Source organism: Dreissena polymorpha, chromosome 15 (genome assembly GCF_020536995.1).
Source record: "Dreissena polymorpha isolate Duluth1 chromosome 15, UMN_Dpol_1.0, whole genome shotgun sequence".
Taxonomy (NCBI): domain Eukaryota; kingdom Metazoa; phylum Mollusca; class Bivalvia; order Myida; family Dreissenidae; genus Dreissena; species Dreissena polymorpha.
The window spans coordinates 34,242,585-34,269,002 of NC_068369.1; the positions used below are offsets into that span (position 1 = coordinate 34,242,585).

Here is a 26,418-nt window from a genome sequence, read left to right on the forward strand (position 1 = left end):
AGTTCAGCCTGGCTATTAGCCGGGTGAAACATACCTCCCCATAGAATACCTGATCTGTTTTTAACCTGTTTTTAATAACTAACACACTCTTATTCTCTCTTTTATATCCTTTTATTTCAGACTTACTAACACTCTTGTCGGTCGACGCGCGACAGGTCTATGTCCTCAAAAGGGGTTCGACCTTAATGGAAGATAGATAGATAGATAGATAGAAATTTGCAAATCCAACCGTGTTCACCAACGGCTATTATTTGTGTCGTGTTCTGAGAAAACTGGGCATAATGCATGTGGGTAAAGTGTCGTCCCAGATTAGCTTGTTAAGTTCGCACAGGCTAATCAGGGACGACACTTTCCGCCAAAAATTGATTTTTGCTAAGAAGATTTTTTAAAAAATGTCATAAATGCAAAAAGCGTCGTCCCTGATTAGCCTGTGCGAACTGCACAGGCTAATATGGGACAACACTTTAAGGACATGCATTATGCCCATTTTTCTCAGAACATGACACATTTGATAAACTGCTCCGGTTCATTTTAACAGCAGTAATGTACATAGAGTACAAGACGTAGCGTGTGACGAAGAAGAAAGTTTATTGAGTTCTCATTTGAATATAATGATATGATGGCATAAGGGTCTTAATTTAACTATGCTAAAATAATTATCAAAGACCCTAGATACAAACTCGTCAATTATTGAATTACATGGATTTTAAAGGATTATTAAAGGTAAGATACTAGTTAGAACGTGTTTTGTTTTTGTGTGTACTTTTGTTGTTCCCTGTTCTCGGAGAAATGATTTAAACATGGGTGCCATTGATGCATCGGATCACACACGGCATACCCATAACAGAATATAAGAAACATGTTCTGTGCGTCCTTAAATTCGTCGTCCGAAGTCGGATATCGTATTGCCCTGTAAATTAAGTCAAATAAAGTGTCAGACACTGCAATTTGTTGTTTACTCGTCAAAATTGTGAAGGTTGTCGATGGTTAGCTTTTATAATGTCGCGCGCCGCGGCCATTTTGTGTAAGTTACCTCTCCGTTACTTGTACTTTCCCACCTAGGGAAGCAGGGTATGTTTTAACTGTGTTTTAACCGATCGGTATAACTAACCAAATTTTATACAAACGCTTACGGACCAGTAACCAACATGTTACCGATTTTTAACCACCGGTATGTGGTTAACCGCCGGTTTAACTGTTTATACAATCAGGTGCAGGAAAAACAATTCTCAGGCCAGTTGAAATTTTTACAGGCCTCAATTTTAAGTGTTTGACCGTCTAGTGCATAGTCTCGGCATGGCAAAGTAAATTCATAAAAGGGCAAACTGAACATAAGCATTAGTTCTTCTTGATTGCTCTGAGCTTTTATGAGTACATACATGTACGTACAGCTCAGAGGGTCAATAGCTGGGAGTTGTATTATTGTAACTAACATCAGCATGAAAACTTGATTTGGGGAAATAAATTAAGGGTGTTAGTTTCAGTTTGTTGATATATTAACGCTTAAACATATATACTTGAGTGTTGTCGATGTATTTAGCTATGAAACATTAATATATTAAATAAGTTTACCTTTACATATCCATTTCACTAACTCGCCATTACAGTAAACTGTTTATAGAGTGGCAAACATAATAAAGCAGAATATGAACATGAATCTGATTAAACACAGATCCACTTGCATATAAATCAAATCATGTTGGTCTTTTATTTTGCATTTTCGAACGATAATCCTGTAACTGTAAGATGTATTTTTCTTTGCGAGTAGACTGCATTCCAATTTTCAAACACTTGTTATGTGCCATTCAGTTCAAACATTTTCAAAAAAAAAGAGTTTTATTTGTATCTGAAATGTATGCTCCATCGTAGAATGACACGCTCTTTTCATTAATCCATACTTATTATATGATGTCCGTCGTAAATTCGATAGTCATTTGTCCTTGCTGAACATCGTTATTTCTTTTAATTGTCTGCCATCTTGGATCACGTTAACAACATGTGTGCAACGAACGTAAACTCGTATATGTCCGACTACTTTCGCAAACCAATAGTTAAGTATGATGTCGTTCGGCCATTTTCACGGAACACAGCCGATCGCGATGCTGGTTATAGACGCTTGCATTACTGTCTATACTGGGGCATATGAAATTCCAACCATTGGAGGGACCTAAATCGGTCAGGGACGATAATAATGGACAGGGATATAAATACGCACAAATAAATATTGCAGTAGGCTTTTTTATGATCGGCGAAAAAAACGAAAATAAAATTAAAAATACATTTTCAGAAATCGCAATAAATTTTTTTGGTCCGGGGGTAAAAAGTGGGTAGGTCGGTAAAGGGCAAAGAAACTTAATTTTAATTTAGGCCTATATGGTCAAATTTTGCCTTGCTTGAAGGGTAATTTGCTAAAAGTAAAATAAGAATATAGCCGCGGTACAGACACACTACTTTAATCATGTTAAACACAATAAACCATTAACTATGTGTATTCCTTCAAAGTAGTAGGTTTCTTTAAGTGTTTTTTGTTTTTTAATTGCCTTCATTTATAGGCTTCCACCACTGTGAGCCACAGAAAACTGTTTTGCCAACTTTCAACAGTTGTTTTATTAGCGTTTAAGTGTGTCCTTTTTGATTTGAAAACAGAGGAAATCAAATCATTCAGTATTGGCAGTACAATGTTTTTACACGATAGAACTTTTGCCGTATAAAAAGAATCAATTTTACTTTGGGAAGTAATTTGTTTTGGCTTTGAAGAAGCCATGCTGACCTCTTCATATAACGTAATAAACACATAAGCGCTTGACTGTCTGTTAAAAAATCAATACTAAATTTACCATGCATCTAGATGAAACAGAGCAAACATACCGACTGGCTAACTATTTCTTCAATCCAGCACAAAAATTAGCTCTAATTATTACGATAACCCGTCTAATATTTTGGCGAAAGACAATCAGCTGTTTATATTTTTTGTTTACGGTATACGCAGAGAATTTACCAGTCCAGATTGGCTTGCTTAAATGTATGCATGGAAATGATAAATTGATGAAGAACGCTGCCACATGGGGTAGAAATTACCACAGCACAATTGAAAATCAAATATATCAAATCTTTAAATAGAAATAAAAACTATCACATACCTCACAATTAATTTAAATATGTTTTTCCAAGAAGTAAGTTGGAAACACTATATTCCACCACAAATTACAAATGGTGGGGACTTAAACTAAGCAGTCCGTGACATTGATACCTAGACAATCTGGTTCCTTCACATACTGCTTCCCCTCCTGGTACCCGAGGGCATTGCAGGCTGCCTGAAGCTCCACATGCATCGTCATGGTGACAACTGCAGCAACTTAAAGTGTCATCAGATAGATCTATATATGTGGCACAAGTGAATATGTATAAAACTTGAAATTTGTTGAAAAGAGTCAGATTAACAAAAGATAACACGTACATTCTCTTCTAAAGAACTTATAATCACTGTCAGTGGTATCATTGAAAAGAAATTTGAAAAAAGCCCCCCCCCCTCCGCTCCCTCAAATATTGTGATGCTTTATTGAACTGAGACATTATATTTGGGTGATTAATCCAACAAGTTTATGTACAAATGAATAAAACATGTAATTTCAGTGTTCCACTATTTTTCAGCAATGAGCATAAAAGTGAAAAATCCTCGACTCCAACAAAGGATTCAACATGCAACCTCAAGAATGGTAACCAGACACTCTAACCGCTAGTGCTGTAACGATTCACTCATCATTCGATTCTATTCGATTCCGATACCAAATGGTCCGATTTGATTATTTTCCATTCGATTCAAATTAAACTATTTGCAGCTTATTTTGCAAACTATTAAGTATTTGATGTTTGGTTTGTCCAGTGCATGAATAAATATATTTGGTATTTGTTATTAACTTCAATAAAGTTCTGCGGTTTTGTTTATGGGGTGCATAAAAACTCTGGGAGTCCGTTCAGACTAGACTGTCAAGTGACAACTGTCATTCCTGACTCCTGTTTGCATTTAATTTGTTACGACGTACACATACGGAATCATCGATGATCAAAACGAGTTCGTACAGCTTAACAACGCAGTCGCTGGGGATGATGTATCTATGTTAAACAAGATGACAGTTGAATGTAGTTAAATGATAAAACTATGAAAATAACAAAGATATTTACCAAATTGCGCTGAACTTTATTCAGTTTCCCGCTGTATTTGTCCGGTACATAAATGATACATTTGTATTGTAAACAAGAAATATCTTTAAAAAAGATATACGGCGTTGATTGTGGTCGATGTTTATGAACGATCAAAAGTTATCTCTATGAGATAAAAAGTAGCGGATGCCTTTTTTCTGCGCAGTTGTTAGCTACATCATAAGCAAATCAATTACGGGGTGTTGCGCCAGATTTCGTGGCTTATTTTGCTTTATGTGATATTATTACTCAGATATCTATATTTACAGAATAGAAAAACACAAGAAACATGAAAATAAACGAGTGCATATAGGTCAGCCGGCAATACTCGAATCTTATTTAATTGCATAATTATAGTATAGCGAATTATTGTGGTCATGCTTAATAAACTGGTCTAAATGGATAAATATTTCTAATTAATTTTATCAAAATTGGTCCTTATCATGCAAATTTTGAAACCATATTAAAAATCGATGATTGACATACCACAATAATATCGCCGAATATCTTTATTTAGTATCTTTCTGATCAAAACAGACTTCAAGTGCAAAAAGTTTACGAGACGGCGTTTATATAAAGATTTCTGCAACTGACCGCAAACTGACCTTGATACCTTGCGGATTGGAATGCAATGCATTACAGTCACTACGTTATTGTCAGTAAGACACAATGATCGCAACCCCTTTTGCGAACTCCGGTGATGAACTGTATATAAACTCTGACTTTCACAAAATGACCGCGTATTGACCCGAAACCTCGCGGGTTGAAATGCAATGCAAGTAAGTACTAAATATGACAACATAGCCTTTAGTTAAACGCTTTTGCGCTGGTAATTCTCTGAAAATAAAAGGTGAACGCACAAACTGTATTTATGTCGAAAATTGATTGTAAAACTGTTCTATCTATTGGGCCTTTTCATTAGAGATAAAATTGTTTTATGCAGTAAAACAGTGTTACAAAGACGCGGATATGTTTCCAATGTTCTGGTGTTATACTCAAATCAGCCAATGGAATAAATGAAGTGTATTCATTCGTACCTAGCCGCGGGAAATTTTATTTTAGTATTATTGGACACGTACAAAGGTCAAGTCAGGGTGAAAAGCTGGCTTATTCAGCTTACACCGAAAAATAGCAAACTAGGTTAAATACTACCTTTTTTCTAATTGGTGTGTTTCAACTAAATCTTTCAACTTGACGTACCGGGGTATATCAATTATCATTTAAAGCGAATTATTCAAACCCGTTTAATATCAAGATCAGATTGATATGAGTCCTAACGCTAAAAATGTACGGTATACATTTATAAGATTGATTATGTTATCCTTAATACTAAAATTGACCTCACAAAAAGGGCTGTCCGTTAAAGTACCCCATTCTCCCTTTTAGTGTCATATTATAACAAATATTTCAACTACTAAACGACGCGTCATGAAAGATTTCAAGAGGGTCGAAGAAACCCGTCTCCGTATTATATTTGAAAACCTTACAGATTAGTAACTGCATTTGAAAACGGAATCAGTTCCGACGAAACTAAATGACGTTTATTTAACTGAACACTATTTCGTTTAAAATACATGCATTAAATTATGGCTATATTCGAAAGCGCCTCATGTGAATTGAACATTTGATTTCCAGTGCACTTTATACGAACACAGTTTATTTTCTTAGTTTACTCTGGAAGAAAAAATAGCTTAATGCATGTGCGTCAAGTGTGGTCCCAGATTAGACAGTGCAGTACACACAGGCTAATCAGGGACGACACTTTCCTCTTTAATAGTATTTTTCATTTGAAGAAAGTATTTTCTCAACAAAAATACAGTTGAGGCGGAAAGTGTCGTTCCTGATTACCATGTGCAGTTTAACATGCTAATCTGTGACGACAACATTCTATACATAGATGGTGACGTCACTACGTTATTGTCAGTAAGACGGGTGTGTACACACTGGTGACGACAATTTACGCATAGAGTATATGTATTAATCCCCGTTTTCACAGAGCGGGGCACATATAGATAATAAGGAACTCATAATTATAACACGTGTGTCTTTTTGTTTTTAAAATTAAAATATGTCCATTTGAACCAATACTTCAGATTTAAAACTTTAATTACACTTTTCGCACAAGAATTAAGCCCGATTTTCCCAGAGCGAGATACATATATATATTGTCCTGTTTTAAATAGGGTTGATTAGGACTGCACAGGCTAATTTGGGACGACATTTAACACACACACACACACATATATATATATATATATATATATATATATATATATATATATATATATATATATATATATATATATATATATATATATTGTCCTGTTTTAAATAGGGTTGATTAGGACTGCACAGGCTAATTTGGGACGACATTAAACATATATATATTGTCCTGTTTTAAATAGGTTTTTCGTCTCTTGACTTAAATAAATGATGACCAACGTTTCTCTGTATTTTTCAATATGCACACCATAGTATACAATGTAAGTAAGGAATTAACAAGCAGTTAACTCACTTTATTAGCATCGTTAGATTCGTAATGAATACTTAATGATAATTAACACAAACATTTTTCTATATAATTGTGCATTTTATGCGATAGAAAAACATACCAAATGTATTTTTGTCAGCAGGTACTTTACATGCATACATTTCCGTTACTACTATAACTTACGTAAAAGGTCAACTCAAGGGCTAATCCTATACAACACGTGGTGTTCATCACATGTCTTTTCAGGGGGGGGGGTATACTTAACTGTGCTATTAATGAACGTTTGTCTTAGAAATTAGAACATGCTTAGTAAGTAATTTATGAATTGCTAACTTGACTTAATAAACAGCAAAACTATACCAAAGCAACTTAACTTGTTTTTGTTAGTGGTTTAAGCATAATTAAGAAATCTGCTTGAATTGTTTGATATAACAAGCTTTGATTGTTTCATATAACAAGCTTGAATTGTTTCATATAATTAAGGAACTTATTTGAATTGTTTCATATAATTTAAGAACATGCTTGGATTGTTTCATATAATTAAGGAATATACTTGGATGGGTTCATATAATTAAGGAACGTACTTGAATTGTTTGATAAACTGGTAAATAAGGAACATACTTGAATTGGTTCATATAATTGAGGAACGTGATTGAATTGTTTCATATAATTAAGGAACATGAATTATTTATTTCATATAATTGAAGAACAAACTTGACTTGTTTAATATAATTTAGGAACATGAATAATGTGTTTCAAATATAATCAAGAAACATTCTTGAATTGTTTCAAACAGTTAAGGCACGTGCTTGTATATAATTAAGGAATATGATTGAATATAATTAAGGAATATGCCTAAATATTATTAATGATCATACATGAAGTGTTACGCATAATAAAGGCACATGCTTGAATTGTTACATATAATTGAGGAACATGCTTGCAGTATTACATTAAATTAGTAATTTAGGTAGTATGTGAACATTTTTTTACAAGGATAACAACAATGTAATAGTTTTGTGGTAGTCTTATTGATTTAATTGAAGTTCAGTATGGGAACTTAAATGCATGCTTTCAAAACTTTTTTATATATAGACTTAGTCTACAATATTTTGTATGTTAATGTTGATGTATTATTTTTCGTTTACTGAAAATCTCTTCTGAGCAAAAATCAAGTTTAGGCGGAAAATGTTTTCCCTGATTAGGGATGACACTTAACGCAATTATGAACGAGCTGCAAGTGCAGTCTAATCTGGGACGACACTTTCTACTTGTATGGTCGTTGTAAGGGAGTCTCTTCTTAGCGAAAGTCTAGTTAAGTATGAACAGGCTAATCTGGGATGACACTTTCTACTTGTATGGTCGTTTTCGTTTTAAGGAAGTCTCTTAGCGAAAGTCTAGTTAAGTATGAACAGGCTAATCTGGGATGACACTTTCTACTTGTATGGTCGTTGTAAGGGAGTCTCTTCTTAGCGAAAGTCTAGTTAAGTATAAACAAACTAATCTGGGATGACACTTTCTACTTGTATGGTCGTTTTCGTTTTAAGGAAGTCTCTTCTAAGCGGAAGTCTAGTTAAGTATGAACAGACTAATCTGGGACGAAACTTTAGGATAATGCATTAAGCCCAGTTTTCCCAAACCGAGGCTCATTTATAGTCTAACAAGATGTGTTTGTGAAACACAATGTCCCCCTATATGATGTTTGACATTGTAGGATGACCTTGGCCTTGTGAAGGATGACCTTGACCTTGACCTTTCACCACTCAAAATAAGCAGCTCCATGAGATACACATGCATGCCAAATATCAAGTTGCTATCTTCAATATTGCAAAAGTATTCATAAAATAAGCGATTTGGGCCACATATATTTGACCTCTGACCTTGAAGGATGACCTTGACCTTTCACCACTCAAAATGAGCAGCTCCATGAGATGCACATGCATGCCAAATATCAAGTTGCTATCTTCAATATTGCAAAAGTATTCATAAAATGAGTGATTTTGGCCACATATAATTGACCTCTGACCTTGAATGATGACCTTGACCTTGACCTTTCACCACTCAAAATGTGCAGCTCCATGAGATACACATGCATGCCAAATATCAAGTTGCTATCTTCAATATTGCAAAAGTATTCATAAAATGAGCGATTTTGGCCACATATATTTGACCTCTGACCTTGAAGGATGACCTTGACCTTTCACCACTCAAAATGTGCAGCTTCATGAGATACACATGCATGCCAAATATGAAGTTGCTATCTTCAATATAGCAAAAGTTATAGCAAAATGTTAAAGTTGGCGCAAACAGACAGACCAACAGACCAACAGACAGACCAACAGACATGGGCAAAAACAATATGTCCCCCACTACTATAGTGGGGGACATAAAAAGCTGTGATTTACCTGTTATATTCCAAATGTACTGCTGTTAAAAATGTATTCCAGAAAGTTTTTATTATAACTGTTGTTTGTAAAACATGACGGTGTGTGATAGAGGAATCCAACAAAATACACGGATCAAAACATAATGTATTATTGGTTGTTGTTTACTGGTATTCGGTATGGTATCTTGTAGTTTGTAGTTTAAACTTCTTAGTATAAACTTTAAGCTCGATTGCAAAGAAAGTCTATGGCTTATATGAAGCGCTCTAGGGTCCATTTCCTAGGACTAGAACCAGTACTTGGTGTTTGCGGAGGGGGTATTTAAAGAACACGCCCTCATTAGGGATCAAACCCGTGACCGCCCGATCGCTAGGCGGACACCATATCCACTGCACCACTGCGACCTAAAGGTGGTTCTTCAATAACATCCCAGTTTTCATATAGTATAACTAACCAACACAAATGTTTTAATTTTTAAGTATACAGCGACTAAGAGTGGTCGTAAGAAACATGGAGATTAACTGCGTGCAAGTAATGGTTTGCAAGCGTGCCCGTGAAAGCATCATTTGGTTGATATTAAATAAAACACATTTTTTATTGCACTCTATTCCGAAATAAAAGTAACATTTATTTCCTGTCACATTATATTACAAAGAATCGCGTATTGTAAACATTTCACAATTTAGAATGTTCATAATGTTTGCTTTCATAAAATCTCATCATAGACGTCGTGATGACGTCACCGGTGGATTTGGTAATCTCGAAGAAAAACGTGTCCCTATTGAGCACATCCTGCCATGACGTCACGATTAAGACGTCACCTAACTTACTTTCGTTCTTAAACGTCACTCCCATTCTCCGTAAGGCAAGGTTATATGCGTCCAAACCACTTCCGTTATTCCCGGCAATAATGTTTTCACACAGCGAATCCAGGCAAATTCGAGAATACGTACAGTAATTTGTATGCCGGTTCTCATCCGTGTCGCTAAAACGAATTATATGCTGTGTCTTAAATACGCCAACATCAGGCTTTTTTGTGATATAGTATCCTACCCTCGTCTCATCAACATCCGAGATTATTTTGCAACGAAATCACTCCGGATACGGCGTCGGTTTTCGTGTGACGTAATCGACGTTGACGTCGATACCGGTGAGTTTAGCGAACAGCGTTCCCGACGTCGCGTGAGAAAGTGTCTTCTTGAAACAAGACGATGCTCGTTTGACGTACTTTTATCGAGTGTCAACGACCAAGGTGAACTTTGGTCCTCGGTCGTCGTAAAACATGGGCCCCACGTCGACGGCGACGTTAAGGGCGTACAACATCGGTATGAACACGACTCCGTCGGCTCCCGTTGTCGGCCAGTCTGCGTCAGATGTCGAAAAGTAGCCTGAAGATACGGAGTCGAACAACTTCAGGAGCGACATTGGCGAGATTTTGTCACCTGAAAAGAAAAGGTTATATGTCAATCGTTATACATCGTCGACTTTCTCCGGAATCCTCCGTAAGAAAGGCAGATGGTTATAAGTTACAACGGGGGGGGGGGGGGGGGATTGATCGGCGCTTCAACGATGATACGATGATGAGAATGTGTAATTTACCAGATTGCTTATCGCATCACGAGGCTATACGTTTATATCACATTTATCTAAGTTTGGGGCATACAAGACATATTATATACAAGAGGATCATTGAACGCTCACTTGAGGAACTCATCTCTTTGATGAACTTCCCGAGAACCATTTAGAGCTGCTATTGATCGTCATATGGTAGTGGCATAATTTGCACACATCTTGCTATGAGAGTCAATGTTAAACATTTAAAACCACCTCACGGGTGTGGTAAATTTTGACAAAGCTGCATTTACAAAATATACTATAACAAACACACCGACCCATTACTATACAATTTCAGGGATTTTTTTTTCTTGATTTGGGGAAAGGGCCAGGACTGCCATTTTGGGGAACATATTACAAACAAAACTGAAAACGGGGAAGAATTTTTCCGAAATAAGCTTGACAATTTGGGAAAATTGGATCATTTAAAATAAATTCTCTTAGTGGAAGGGGCCTTTCTCTTGGGGGAAGAAGCCTATAAACGGCCATTGCTGAAGAAGGAAAAAAAGCCCTTATTATATGTGTCTTGTTCTGATAAAACTGGGCATAATGTATGTGTGTTAAGTGTCGTCCCAGATTAGCCTGTGCAGTCCGCACAGGCTAATCAGGGACGACCCTTTCCGCGTAGACTGGATTTTTGCTAAGAAGAGACTTCATGTAAACGTAAAATGTCATAAAAGCAGAAAGTGTCGACCCTGATTAGCCTGTGCGGACTGCACAGGCTAATCAGGGACGACACTTTACGCACATGCATTTTGCCCAGTTTTCTCAGAACACGACTCGTATATCCATTTCTATACAATATATACAGATTGCTATTCAATATAGTATAGTGTAGTGTATAAACTTACCTGAAACATCGAGCGCATCGTAAGGGAACGAGGGCACAGTCGCCCGGATATGACCCGCGCCTAGGTCCTCCCAGTCATAGTTGAGGTAGCGACGTAGCCCTGCGATGCGCCGCCTGAATATACAACGTGCAATCCTTAAGAACTTATTAGCCGCGAACGATGCTCACATGTTCGAATGCATTGTTATGTACTGTATTTTTTTTTAATTCGAAATAGGGTCCGGTAATCAGCCCCCATTCCCAATGAAAGTTATATTTTCCCCAAATGGGATCTAAAAATTCTAAATGGAAGGTTTCCAAAAACCTTTATAAATATATAAATACTGAAAAAAAACACACTTATATTCTCAATTTTGAAGCACTTTTTAGCAAAACAACAACAACACTAATTTCCCAACTTTAGTCAAAAAGCCGCAAATGTATTCAAGTCCAAAGGGTACCGGCCCCATTCCCAAAATGGTGAAACAAAACACTGTTCTGTAAACAACTATTTATGATAATAATGTTTGTTCGAGATGTTTACTAGCAACGTATCAGAATGAGGTAGAGTACTGGGAGCCGTTTCATCAACGATTTACGACTAGTACGATTTACATAAATTACGATTAAAAAAAATCGTAATTATTAATGAAACGGCCCCCTTCCAGTTAAGTAACTTCTCCAGTACAGATGATACTTCATTGAAAATGTTGTTAAATATATTTATGCAAGTAAAATATTAGGTAAATGTCTCAAAACTCATGTATAAGCACAGCGTTACCGCGCGCTTTTTTTAAAATGATTCCGGGTCGGTTGAACGGGGAACGTTCAATGCGAGTTTATACACTGCTACAATAAACTTGTAAATACAAGCTCCATCTTTAAATATTTCTATATCGCTTCTGTGACAAAAACTTAAGACGTGCTCTGTGAAAAAGAGGTTTAATGCCTGTACGTAAAGTGTCGTCCCAGATTAGGCTGTGTAGTCCGCACAGGCTAATCAGGGACGACACTTTCCGCTTTTATGATATTTTTCGTTTAAAGAAAGTATCTTCTTAGCAAACATCCAGTTTAGGTGGAAAGTGTCGTCCCTGATTAACATGTGCGGACTGAACATGCTAATCTGGGACGACACTTTACGCACATGCATTAAACCTCTTTTCACAGAGCACTGCCCACATAAATTTAACACTGATTATGTTGTACGTTAAAAAATATACACAGACAATTGTGCGCTCATTGGCCCCGTTTCATAAACGTTCGTACGCACGGTTTCTTACGTAAGTATACTAACGAAGTTCGTAAGAAAATCCGAGCGTTTCATAAAAAAATACTTACGTAACCACCTGCTACGAATTCGTAAGTTCCAACGTTAAAGTTACGCATGGTCTAGGCTGTCGTAGCGTTCGCAAATATGGCCGCCTTAGCTATTTCACGTCTTCACAAATTTTCCAAAATAAAAAAAAACGATTTTAAGCGCATTTTCGACAAAAGAAGCGTGACTTTTCTCTTGAACAAAAACGCGTTTAGCGTCATAAAACGTCGACCTCATTTGAAAGCATTTCTGCTGACGACTTCACATTTATTTATTTTAAAAGAGAAAAATTAATGTATACATAACAAATAGTTTTATTGCTTATCTACTGGTTTTCGTAGTGTTTATTATGATCTGACAGATGGCGCCAAATGTTAGTTTTACGTCTTTTAAAACCTTTAATTAAAGAGCGCAGACTGGTTTTACGTTAGTAAGATTCGTAAGAATTCTTAAGTCTGCGAACGCGTTTATGAAACGTTCGTAGGAATTGGCGTAAGAACGTTCTTACGTAAAAATCGCAGAATTCTTACGAAAAACTTAAGAATTGTTTATGAAACGGGGCCAATGTGCACATGACGTTATGATCGACATGAGCTCCTCAGTCGGCACCGTCATTGTTATTCGTGTCGCGAGTGTCCACATAAAGTAAATTGTTGTATTTTATTCGATAAGTTAATGCACACTTAATTCTAATTTTAATACATAATGAAGTATATCACTATGTACAGTTTTCTATAGATGCCCATGTAAGTTCATTATGACCGTTTGATTTAAACAACTGTGTACACTGTAATTATCGGTTATTGGTAGACTTTAGCTGAAATAATTCGCGTTCAGAATAAATCTGAAATAAATGCCAAAGCAAATATCATCAAAAGACTCTATAGTGGCAATTTATATTGACTATGGTAGACCTGTACTTTAAATGTTGTAGACGTATTTCATTGTTGTAAATATATTTAGTTCATAAATATATTTATTCTGAATGATATTGAAGTAAATTATTTTTTAAAGGAAACATTGCTCTGATTGTTCAATGGTTGGACAGAGTAGATTTTAACTGTAAATAGAATTAGTAACGTTCTTTTGTAGTAGTTGATTAGTTTTCAGTATGTAGAGACTGGGTAGAAAGGTGAACTGTTTTTACTAACATTTTAATACGTTTATTGGCTTGTCAAGCATGAGTTTATTCACTCAACCACATCCGTGTGCATGAATGACTATTTCGAATGTCATTCTTTGCATATCATTCATGCTGTCAACCTGTATGTTTATGATATTAAATCATAAATATAATATATTTAGGTAAATATGCATTTTATACATCATTTATTTTCATGTCGGTCGGTTGTATTATTGTAATTTTTTTGTTTTAATAGTTGTATTTGTGTATTAATTCAGTTGGTATCTTACCGTCGGAACACATCATTTTATATATAATTGAAATGTATACTTATTATAAGAATGTGATTCTTTGCATATCATTCATGCTGTCAACCTGTATGTTTATGATATTAAATCATAAATATAATATATTTAGAAACCCAAACGTGTTGTTCGAAGAAAGAACCCTAAACGCCCATACGGCAACATAAACAATAGCAAAACTTTTAAGAAAATATGCACAATTCAATTTGAGTTCGATATTGCGGCTGCATATATAATCGCAAAACAATCTAGGTCAACAAGGGCTACGCAGAGTTATGGATTTATGTGAACTAAATTTACGTACTCAAATTAATAACAAATCATCAAGCGAAACAACACAAAATTACCGAAACGCGATTTCTTTCATCGCTTAAGCGTTACAAAAAGCGATGGCGGCCACTGAACCTAGTACCAGTGGTCCTATTCTCTCTTGTTGAGTATACTAGTTTCGGAACGTACTGCATAATATTATTGGTGACTTATGGACGATCAAGATCACAGGTGAAGGGCGCGTGGCCAAGTCACTTTAACACTATCAATTTGTCATAAAACAACATTTTTTATCATATTGACCAAAAAAAAAAAAAAAAAAATTTTTTTTTTTTCTGATATGTTATATATGAACAAGGTAGGTATCTCTTGACACAGAAAAATCACCTTCATCAGCATTTTAAGCGATAAATTGCCTAAATGGCGGTCGATTTTCGAAAACTATGTACCATTTTGTTGGGAAAGGGTGCCTCGTGACGAAAAATGACCACAAACGGCTACTTGCCGACATAAACTACAAGAAAATACTTCTCGAACTCGAAGAAATGCTAGGTCGGCTCCGATCTGACCGATAGTTCAGTGCCGATTTTACAAGAGTAAAACTATCGAAATACCACAGCTACCGAACATAATACGCATTAATACAATAAACAAATAAGAGTTTATCAACTTACAACACAGATTTGTCCTTTTGTTTGCGTTCTTACCTCGAAATCGTTGTAAATCGGGAATTGTTTATCGGCAATTTCGAGTCAAGCTCCATGTCATCAGACGCTTACAAGGTGAAGGTCGTGGGGGTGTGTATGTTTCGGAACGCTTCTAAATTCTTCCTAACAATAATTCGGCGCAATATTTAAAACGTCAACACTGTTTTCTCACACAAGTATTTGTTCACAAAAATGACAATCATTACTTGGTAAGTTATGTATGTGATCCGTTCATTAATTATTTAAATAATGTGCAATGTTGACACATTGAATAATATTTATACATAGAAAAACTTTTTATTCACACTGTTTGCAGAAGAACAATGACGCTTCACGTTGGGCCTTTTTTCATTTCAAATGGTGTGAAAGACCAGCACACAAACGATGGATCCAGCCTTCACACTTGTCACATTGAATCCATTTATTAGCTTTGACTCCTTTGTTTGTGGAATTTGTTTTCTTGTTACAGACAAGGCACAGAACTTCATCATTTTCCTCCACTGGAGAGTTGTCACTGTCAGGATCCGACACATTTTTTCTTTTTCTAATTTCAACTTGTGTAGAAGTACTTGGTTGATCTATGTCAATCACTGTTGGACTTTGTTTGGAAATATTTTTATGTGGCTTTTTTTCACCTTTGGTAGACACCAAAATTTGTTTTCTGTGTGACATTTTCTTTTTTATTTGAAATAAACAATTTTTATCCGGGCTATTTCTCAGCAACTAATGACCGGAATTCAATGAAACTTTATGGGAAGCTTCACTACCAAGAGGATATGTGCATATTATCAGCCGGTTCTGGTCGGATGATTTTTCACAAAGTAATGGCCCTTTGAAATTTTCCATTAACTGTACATATAGTGCAATTCTTGTCTGGGCTATTTCTCAGCAACTAATGACGGGAATTCAATGAAACTTTATGGGAAGCTTCACTACCAAGAGGAGATGTGCATATTATCAGTCGGTTCTGGTCGGATGATTTTTCACAAAGTTATGGCCCTTTGAAATTTTCCATTGTACATATAGTGCAATTCTTGTCCGAGCTATTCCTCAGCAACTTTTTACATAGAAACACTTTTTATTCACACTGTTTGCAGAAGAACAATGACGCTTCACGTTGGGCCTTTTTCCATTTCAAATGGTGTGAAAGACCAGCACACAAACGATGGATCCAGCCTTCACACTTGTCGCATTGAATCCACTGATTAGCTATGGCTCCTTTGTTTGTGGAATTTGTTTTCTTGTTACAAACAAGGCAAAGAACTTCATCGTTTTCCTCCACTGGAGAGTTGTCACTGTCAGAATCCGACTCATTTTTTCTCTTTTTAATTAAAACTTGTGTAGACGTACTTGGTTGATCAATGTCAATCACTGTTGGACTTTTTTTTGAAATATTTTTACGTGGCTTTTTTTCACCTTTAGTAGACACCAAAATTTGTTTTCTGTGTGACATTTTCTTTTTTATTTGAAAATTTTCCAGAATGTCTTTTCTAAATTGATTTACCATGACCATCAAAAAGATTTTAATTAATTTTGTATAAATAATGTAAATATGTTTTTCAAAATCTTGATTGTCAATTATATTATTATAAATGTCAACAGTCTTCTGACAACTGTCTTTCACAGCAGTATAAAACTGGTGATATAAATTTTTATTTTCAACTAAAGTGTTTTTTGAATATTCGAACATATTTTCACCATGTTTTTTTAGGTTTTCGTCAACCAATAATTTTAAGGATTGTTCAGTGATAGAACAATAGAAATTGTACAGTGAATCAGGGATGTTGGTAAGCGATCTGTTTTGATTTTGCCTCCTACTAATGTCTAACATGGTTTCTGGCATGCTTGTGTCTTGCTCTTGTACTCTTAAACTGTCCAGAATATTTGCACTTATAACAGCTTCCTGAAACATATCTGCTTTGTCTGTTTGGTACATGGTACTTCTTTTCTTTTGTATATATTTGTAGTGTAGCTTTGCGATACAGTAACCACCAACATAACGTACTCTTGCCTGTGCTGCATTGGTGATTTTTCTTTCTGTGCTTTTTTTACTTGTAATTGGGATCATTTCAGCTTGTTTTTTAAGTATATATATTCGAACCGAATTTGTAATATTAAAAGACACATGTAAATGTTCCTCTGTAAATACTTCATTATTAAAGAATGACAAACAACTCATTCTGTACTCAGCACTTGTCTGATAAACATGCATCTTTGAGTAAAATTCTGTTAGCTTTTGTGCAGAAACAGGTGCCACATTACTTGCATCAATTTTTAAACTCTCCATGAACGACATAATTTTTGAATATATTATTTTCACAAAGTGTTCAAATTTCTCCCTATCAATATTACTTACAATATTGTTTGCTTTCAACTGCATTGGTGTTACAACATTTTCACATTTTAAATTCTGTAAAATTGCTTCTAAATCTAAATCTTCAGGCAACTTAATGTTTTCAGTTTGAAGTTCATCGATACTTTTGATGATGTTGTCAAATTCTTCATCGAATTCTTCAGAGGTACTTTCATTTTCACCAATGTCAATATCAGCCTCTGATGTAAGCAGGTTCTCAACTGTAACGTTTGAAAGCTCAGCATTATCTTCCCTTGTTCTGAAACAGATGACATGTTATAAGCTTTAAATTCTCAATGTAAGATGTAGACAAAATATTTCTTTAACCACTATGTACATTTTTTTATTAATAGGCCCTTAAGTCCAAAATTTTTCTTATTTTGACAACATAAAAGATTAAAAAGAAGAAAATTTGATTTCAAGAAAATTGAAAATAACTGCACTGATTTCAGTGATTTTTACTAGTTGAGTCAAAACAATAAACACATAGTTCTTAATACATGTATCAACTATAGCTGCATATATACGGGTATATGAGTCGTGTTCTGAGAAAACTGGACATGTGCGTAAAGTGTCGTCCAAGATTAGCCTGTGCAGTCCGCACAGGCTATTCAGTGACGACACTTTCCGCCGAAATTGGATTTTTGCTAAGAAGAGACTTCATTTAAACAAAAAATGTCATAAAAGCGGAAAGTTTCGTCTCTCATGATTAGCCTGTGCGGACTGCACAGGCTAATCTGGGATGACACTTTACGCACCTGCATTATGACTAATTTTCTCAGAACATGACATATATATATGAGCCTGGCAATATGTAAAAGGTTTAATGCATGTGCGTAAAGTGTCGCACAGGCTAATAAGGGACGACACTTTCCGCCTAAACTTGATTTTTGCTGAGAAGAGACTTTCGTTAAAAGAAAAATATCATAAAAGCGGGAAGTCATCCCTGATTAGCCTGTGCAGACTGCACAGGCTAATCCATGACAACACTTGACCCACATGCTTTAAACCCCCATTTCGCATAGCAAGGTCCAAAAAGAGACAAAAATACATAGTTGTTGGTTTCCGCCTATAGAAATAGTTTTGAATTCAGTTGTAAAAATTAAACTTTTCTGGCAATAAACTTATTTGCTTATTGAAATCAATTTCACAAAAGGTCAGAACAAGTTAACAGGCAATACACTAGTATGTTTAAAGATAAAACAATCCGTGTATGGGTTTCAGTAAGCAGTAACCAATATTTATGTATGCAATATTTATTATTAATAAAATTAAACCTGTACACTAAGGCCATTTTATTTTTGTGTGTGTTTCACAGAACTTATTTTTTGAGTCACAGGGGAAGGGATAAAATAACAATAACAAACATTTAAGAAGTAGATTTAGCAAAGAAATAGACAAAGTACTAACAATTTAAAACTTTATTTTCATTATTTTACAATTAAAATAATCTTAAAAAGTCTGCAAGTACAGCAAACTCCAATAAAATGAACAATATTTACTATCATACTAATGTAATGATGGTAATGAGGTGTATAAGGTCATTCAATTTCAGTGTAATGGGCACTGGAAATTGAAGATAAGTGGGACAGATATAGACCTTAAATCTCTATTCATGAATGATTGTTTTAATGCAAATAAAGAGAGTGTTCAAACTGTAATACAGGGCGTTCGCCTACTGAAACTTTGTGCTGGTGTTCAAATATCAAAAACTGTAATCATGAGCCGGTACCATACACTTAATAAGTGGACATTTGATAATGATAATGATAATGGCAGTAGATTAATACACTCAGTTGTATGCAACAGACTTGTTGGAATGAACTCAGCATCAGGAACATGTAAAAAATGCTTAAAAATGACTTTCCATTCAGACTCTAGCAAACACATTGAAAACAAGGAGAACATAAACATTGCTATTGAATTTGATAGTACCAGAGATAGTATAATGAAGCTGTTTCCTGGAGCACCTGGTGAAATGATTGAGCTCCTGTTAAGCCAAGCCCAAAATGTTGCTAGGGATCCAAAAGGGAGGAGATGGCCTCAAAGTATTATTTCTTTATGTTTGCAATGGTATTGCAGGAGTCCACAGTCCTATGAAGCAGTAAGAGAATCCAAATATTTGATATTGCCTTCACGAAGTGTTTTAATTCAGTATAAAACAAAAGTTAAACAACATGTTGGGTTCGATGACAATATTTTTCATTGGATGTTCAATGAAGCACAGCGTCAAAAAGTACCCCAAGAGGGTTACATCGGTGGCTTAATCATTGATGAAATGAGTATTCAAGCTGACATACAAATATGCAAATCGGGTGATGTGGTTGAAATGACTGGTCTGATGGACATAGGAGAAGAGGGTAATACTTCACATACATTAAGGAAAGGTAGCCACGAAAAAGTCCTTGGCACTCATGCATTGCAGATTCTGTTTTTGGGGATCACTGGTTTTAGATTTCCAATAGCCCATTTTCTATCTGATGGGATACAGGCCCCGGAAATGTACCCAATATTCTGGGAAGCTATTGACAAACTGAAAATGTTTGGGTTTAAACCTGTCTATACATGTATGGATGGCGCGCAGGCAAATAGAACATTTATGAAAATAAATATTGGAAATCAAAATAACACCTTCAAGACTGTAAGTCCTTGCACCTTTAATGACATTGTTTTTCTAATGGATTTTTCACATGTTATGAAAAAAATTAGAAATAATATATTGAAAAGTGGTATATCAGACAAGTGTACCAGAATTTTAACATTAATTAATGGACACACAGTACAGTGGCAGATGTTTATTGACTGCTATCAGTGGGACAGGTGCAATGCCCTGCAGCTTCACAGGCGACTTACAAATGAACACATGTTCCTGTCAAACCAATCAAAAATGAGAAATCACCTGGCTGAGGATGTTTTGAACGCTGAAATGTTAAATTTAATGTTACAGTATCAGCAGTACTTAGGAGAGAAGGGAAATGTCCTCACCGGTGTTATCGAGCTTCTTCAACAAACATCGCTTATGATAAGAATATTCAGAGACATGAAGCCAATTATTACCACTGATGACTCTAGGCTAACTGACCTAATGATTGTTTCCAAGTGGTTCAAGGACTGGGAAACCTATGCCATGAATTGTGAAATAGTTCCTAAAAACATAAGGGCAAAGAATATCATGTCCATACAATGTCATGAGGACATTCAATCCTGTGCTATTGGATTCGTTGAGCTGTGCCAGATGCTAATATCAGCAGAGTCCAAAGTGCGTATCACTCCTGGCCTTGTAAACTCTGACGCAGTTGAAAACCTGTTCAACCAACAGAGGTCTACCTACAATGGTGCTAATTCCAATCCCAATGCGCTACAGTACAGGAGATCTTTGAACAGCATTCTCCTTGGACAAACAACTGTATCCCAAAAAGCCAATGCCGGCAAGAATCGTTCAGCAGCCCTGCCCTTCAACTGCACAATGACTAGCGAACCGACAAATAAAAGAAAGTCAACATCTGGGATTGGATTAGGTGAAAAAATCAAAGTCATACGATATTAGCTAAGGGTAAGCTCTACTAAAGTGCAGGATCATATGGGATGGAGGTCAGCACAGAGAAGTCGAAGATCATGGTGAATAGCACAAACAACACCACCTAGGGACCATCAAACAATGAAAGCTTGCTTGGTTTGGACACGTCGCAAGGCACAACTCACTGTGAAATACTGTGCTATTGGTTTGACAGAAACATGTGTTCATTTGTAACCCTAGAAGGAGGTCACCGTCGAGGTCATCAGAAGAAAATCTGGATGGAAAATGTGAAAGAGTGGACATCCCTTCCCATTAATAAGCTACTCATAGCAGACCACGAAAGAACAAAAGCTGGCTTGGTTTGGACACGTCACCAGACACGACTCACTGTGCAAGACTGTGCTATTGGTTTCACAGGAACATGTGTTCATGTGTAACCCTAGAAGGATGTCACCTTCTAGGTCATCAGAAGAAAAGCTGAATGGAAAATGTGAAAAAGTGGACATCCCTTCCCATTGATGAGCTACTCCTAGCAGCCCACAAAGACCTGACTGGCGGAGAATTTGTGTGACGGCGTCCCCCCCTCCCCCCCAACGTCCAGACCGGTCGAGGGAATGACGATGCTTAAGGGTAAGTGTTGTTTTACATAATTGCAGGATTCTAATTTAACATTTTAGCTGCAAAATTGAATAGTAAGTGACGTAATATATACCTAGAAGTTATTCTGCAACAGCTGTGATCTGTCAGAAATGGCCTTGTAGAATTGTCACGTTGAATGAAGTCTTGAACTACAGAGGGTTGCTTCAAACAAACACTGGGCGTGAAGTTCACCACTCTCACTCCATCTGTGGTACGCGCCCTTCCCAGTGCTACTCCAAGTTGGCCCGGCTTAAATATGCCTTTACAATTGATTTCCACACTGAAGAGAAACCAATTTTAAAATAATCACAATTATTATCTACAATTATATTTTAAGGATATACAGTTTATAAATATTGATCCCATTAGGATTTTTTAGCTATACATGTATGACAAATGTATTTTAACATGTTTTCTTTTAATTGCCGATTTTATAAGGTAATTTTAAGATCTACAAATAAACAAAGCTTAACATGACACTTAATGAAAATTAATTACCATGGTAAGCTGACATGAAAAAAATCATGTTCACCCTTTGCATGCTGGGAAATTTGTCGTCTGCTAAAATGTCGTCTGCTGAATTTCTCAAATTAGCATTTTCTTAGATTTTTTTCAAAGAATATTATCAGAATAGCAAACAGTTTGGATCCAGATGAGACGCCACATTTTGTGGCGTCTCATCTGGATCCAAACTGTTGGCAAAGGCCTTCAAAATTCTGAAAGGGTTAATTTAAATGAAGGTGATACAGGAAAACATTATAATAAAGTATGAGCAATATGTTATATAAAAAATGACTGGAGTTTTACCTTTCAAGGGTCATGCCTTGCGACTTGTGGATACTAATGGCAAAAGCAAGCTTCAATGGATACTGCTCTCGAACAGCAACATCATGGTTCTTTGAAGGACTGAAAACTGATTCATTAAAGGCATGTTAATTTAAAGAAATGCAGAACTGATCGTACGCGTCGTTGAAAGTATGTTATATCAATATTCATCATTTGTTGGGTCAAGTTAAAAAAAGGAAATTAACACGGGCAAAAAGTTATATAAAAAAATGTTTTGTTTCCGTAAATTGATTGGCAGTACTCAGATAATTATATTTAACTATGTAATAATGTAACATAAATTAAGTGTGTTGATTTAATTTAACATACCAGAACATTTCATTCTTGGAACAGGAACTGATTTCTCTCCAAATTTAACAATTGGACCCTCTTCCGTAATTGCAGACACCACGCCTTTCAGTCCATTCACCAGCTTATCGCTGAGGTTCCTCATCAGAATAACAGGGGCTCCAATTTTTAACCAAAGATGTTTTGGTATAATCATTTGTGATAGAAAATTCCGTTCACCAGTGTCTGCAGACAGGAATTCATACAGCTGTCCTGGAAATTCCATAATTTTAGTACGGTTGTATTCGTCAACTTGTTCATTTGTTGAAAAAAGTTTTGTTGCAGCATCTGGGCTCTGTAACTGTCGGGCAAGGCTTTGAATAAATTTAACACAATCACTGGTTGGATTACCCATAGAACATTGTGCAATAGCGTCTATCAGCTGGAGTTCACTTTGTCTGACAACTTGCCTAAGCTCCAACCTGTGTGTTATTACTTCAAATAATGGACTTAAAAAACAAAATTCACCATTGTCACTGAAAATAGGGTTAGAAACTGGGGGTAGTTGGCGAAAATCACCGGCTAAAATGAGTTGAATGCCACCAAATGGCAAGTTTGAGTTTTTTATCCTACAAATAGAGTCCAGACATTCAAATAGTTTTCTACTCATCATGGAGCATTCATCAATGATTAAGATATCAGTTTCAATAATTCTTTGTTTGCATTCCATGTAATGTCTATTGTGTTGTACTAATTCTGCAATTTCCTTTTTATTATTTCGTCCGTCGCCATATCCGGACCACTTGTGGATGGTCATGGCATCCGGATAAGCAATGCACGCGATGCCTGTTGTTGCTGTGACAGACAGCTTTTTAGGTGTCTTTTTGATAGTGTCAATGATTTGCTTGATAACATACGACTTTCCCGTTCCTGCAGGGCCATGAATTAAAATGTTGTGGCCTTCCAGCGCCCTTTGAACTGCTAGATTTTGTTCTTCGTTAAGCGACATGTGTGATTCTTTTCGTAACTGCGATAAACGTAAATATATACGGTTCTCTGTTTCAGGTGTTCGGTAACTCGGATGCGCGGAACCAATCGGTGTATAAATAACGTGAGGTGAAGGTCGTTCTGCAAGCGCCTCCCGTTACCCTGATCATCGTACACAATTGAAAGTAAACATTCAAACATAACGATTATATTAGTGTTTGGTGTGATCAAAAGGACAAATCTGTGTTGTAAGTTGATAAACTCTTATTTGTTTATTGTATTAATGCGTATTATGTTCGGTAGCTGTGGTATTTCGATAGTTTTACTCTTGTAAAATCGGCACTGAACTATCGGTCAGATCGGAGCCGACCTAGCATTTCTTCGAGTTCGAGAAGTATTTTCTTGTAGTTTATGTCGGCAAGTAGCCGTTTGTGGTCATTTTTCGTCACGAGGCACCCTTTCCCAACAAAATGGTACATAGTTTTCGAAAATCGACCGCCATTTAGGCAATTTATCGCTTAAAATGCTGATGAAGGTGATTTTTCTGTGTCAAGAGATACCTACCTTGTTCATATATAACATATCAGAAAAAAAAAAAATTTTTTTTTTTTTTTTTTTTGGTCAATATGATAAAAAATGTTGTTTTATGACAAATTGATAGTGTTAAAGTGACTTGGCCACGCGCCCTTCACCTGTGATCAAGATATGGGGTTTATTACAAAACAGAACCCCCGCATGTCCTCAAAAAAGAATTCTCAAAGAGTTGGCGACTCTAGTACTCATTTTAAAAGACTAGACGAAACTTTGTAATTTGTGTTGATCCGTACAATGTGCATACTTAAATGTGTATTACCAAATATGTTACATGCTTAAGTGTAAAATCATAAGTCCATGAAAGCACGTATTTGTGTCACCCAAAGGCGCTAAGTTTATGATTTTATCAAAATAAACTTACCGTATAAGATTTTCTGAGCTCATGTCCGCTTAGATCTACTAAGATCACATAGACTCTTAACATGAATGCACAACTATGTCGTACTGTGTATACTTTCACGAATAAATGTTATGGTGAGTCGAAATCCAGCAGAGGTCATAACATAGAGCATGGTTGTAAACTGTTTACAATAGATAAGCTACAATCTCAGTTGTTCGCACATTGACGGATTATTCGATGATGGTTTGGTTTAAAGCGGGTATATACGATTTTGTCAAATATTTATGAATTTATATAAAATGTGTAAACAACTTATTATATATATATATTTCAATATAAATTATAATACAAGTTAAGAAGAACATGTGTCGAAAAATGCGAAATAAGTAAGATATTTAATTCTGAAATTGAAAACAGCTGTACAGCCGAATTCGCCAGCATGTATACCATACATGTACGATGTGAATCTAAACTTAGTTTAACGACTTATTTGAGTTCCTGCAACGATATCTATTCATACGACACACGAACACTAACTCCAATCCTAATACAAAGACGAAAGCTTCGGTTATTGTAGGAAAATATGTACGTCACAATCGGCTCGAGGCGCTAATTTGTCTTAGCTGCATTTTATGAAATTCGGCTTTAATGTACAATTTTTCGTGCCTATTTTGTGTAATTGTAACATATTTTATCAATATATTACAATTAAACACATATAAAAAATCGTATATACCCGCTTTAAACAGGGTTTTACTCATTTAAACATAAGTCGATATACATCGGTCGATTACGTCTAATTATTTGGACTAAGCAGGTTTTTAAAGCGTAGTTGTCTTACCCAGTTTTGACCTTAATTGACCTTTACCAAGAACCAATAAAAGCTTTTAAAAATTCCCGCCAGTAGGCCTGAGTGAACTTGAATTTGTTGAAAGTATCTTAACTAATACCTCAGTCACAAATAGACACCTATCACCGTCCGATCAGCGGCCGACGTATTTTTCCGCTCATCGGGCTGGCGACCGGCCGATGATCGCACGGAAACCGGGCCAATTTGTAGCATCGGGCGGCGTCCGGATTAATTTTAAGTCTTACTTAAAATTTTACATGACGTCGGGCCCGGGAAGAAATCGAGTTGAGATCGAAACAAGATCGGACGATCAACGCACGGGTATCGCCCGGCGATAGCCCGGCATCGGATTCATCGAACGTGTATCGGCAAAAGTAAAGGTATTTCCCAGGGACATATACATCGGTCGGTGACCGTCTGATTGCCGGAAGGCCTCCGCACGATGCCCGACGGACGCCGGACGATGCTCGTTATGATAAACGTACAATGAATCCGACATCGGACGCACGCCGGGCGTTAACCGTTCGTTGATCCATCTTTTTTTTATATTTCAACTCGATTCCTTCCCGGAAAGGGTAAAACAAACTGTGATATCAAAAATTAATCCGGACGCCTCCCGATGCTACAAAATGACACGATGTGCGTGCGATCATCGGCCGGCGCAAGCCAGATGAGCGGAAAAAAAAACGTCGGCCGCTGTTCGGAAGGTGATCGGTGTCTATTTGTGACTGAGGTTTTAAACTTTGTCACTCATCGAACGGCGGACGGCTCCGACGTGTCCAGTCTT

At 36.2% G+C, this 26,418-nt stretch overlaps 2 protein-coding genes across 2 annotated transcripts; both read right to left on the minus strand.

Annotated features, from left to right (window-relative positions):
* Positions 1 to 9,936: 9,936 nt before the first annotated feature.
* On the minus strand, positions 9,937 to 24,940 carry LOC127861200 (uncharacterized). The gene is made up of 3 exons (XM_052399610.1): positions 24,803 to 24,940; positions 11,541 to 11,653; positions 9,937 to 10,517 (listed from the first exon to the last, which is right to left on the minus strand). Exons 1-3 carry the CDS (start codon positions 24,823 to 24,825, stop codon positions 10,306 to 10,308), a joined length of 348 nt encoding a protein of 115 aa, XP_052255570.1. The 5' UTR covers positions 24,826 to 24,940; the 3' UTR covers positions 9,937 to 10,305.
* LOC127861179 (uncharacterized) lies at positions 16,137 to 24,025 on the minus strand. The gene is made up of 4 exons (XM_052399579.1): positions 22,903 to 24,025; positions 22,555 to 22,660; positions 21,821 to 22,027; positions 16,137 to 17,850 (listed from the first exon to the last, which is right to left on the minus strand). The coding sequence occupies exons 1-4, from the start codon at positions 23,867 to 23,869 to the stop codon at positions 16,317 to 16,319; spliced, it is 2,814 nt and encodes a 937-aa protein (XP_052255539.1). The 5' UTR covers positions 23,870 to 24,025; the 3' UTR covers positions 16,137 to 16,316.
* Positions 24,941 to 26,418: the final 1,478 nt, after the last annotated feature.

Excerpts from the sequence above, each read along its gene's own strand:
- LOC127861179 (XM_052399579.1), bottom strand. The coding sequence starts at position 23,869 with ATGTCGCTTAACGAAGAACAAAATCTAGCAGTTCAAAGGGCGCTGGAA. Across the intron at positions 22,028-22,554 it reads CAAGGCATGACCCTTGAAAG|TGTGGAAATCAATTGTAAAG; the intron begins GTAAAACTCCAG and ends GTTTCTCTTCAG. Across the intron at positions 17,851-21,820 it reads TGTTGCAGAATAACTTCTAG|AACAAGGGAAGATAATGCTG; the intron begins GTATATATTACG and ends CATCTGTTTCAG.
- LOC127861200 (XM_052399610.1), bottom strand. The coding sequence starts at position 24,825 with ATGAGCTCAGAAAATCTTATACG. Across the intron at positions 11,654-24,802 it reads AGCTCAGAAAATCTTATACG|GCGGCGCATCGCAGGGCTAC; the intron begins GTAAGTTTATTT and ends TTGTATATTCAG. Across the intron at positions 10,518-11,540 it reads CGATGCGCTCGATGTTTCAG|GTGACAAAATCTCGCCAATG; the intron begins GTAAGTTTATAC and ends TTTTCTTTTCAG.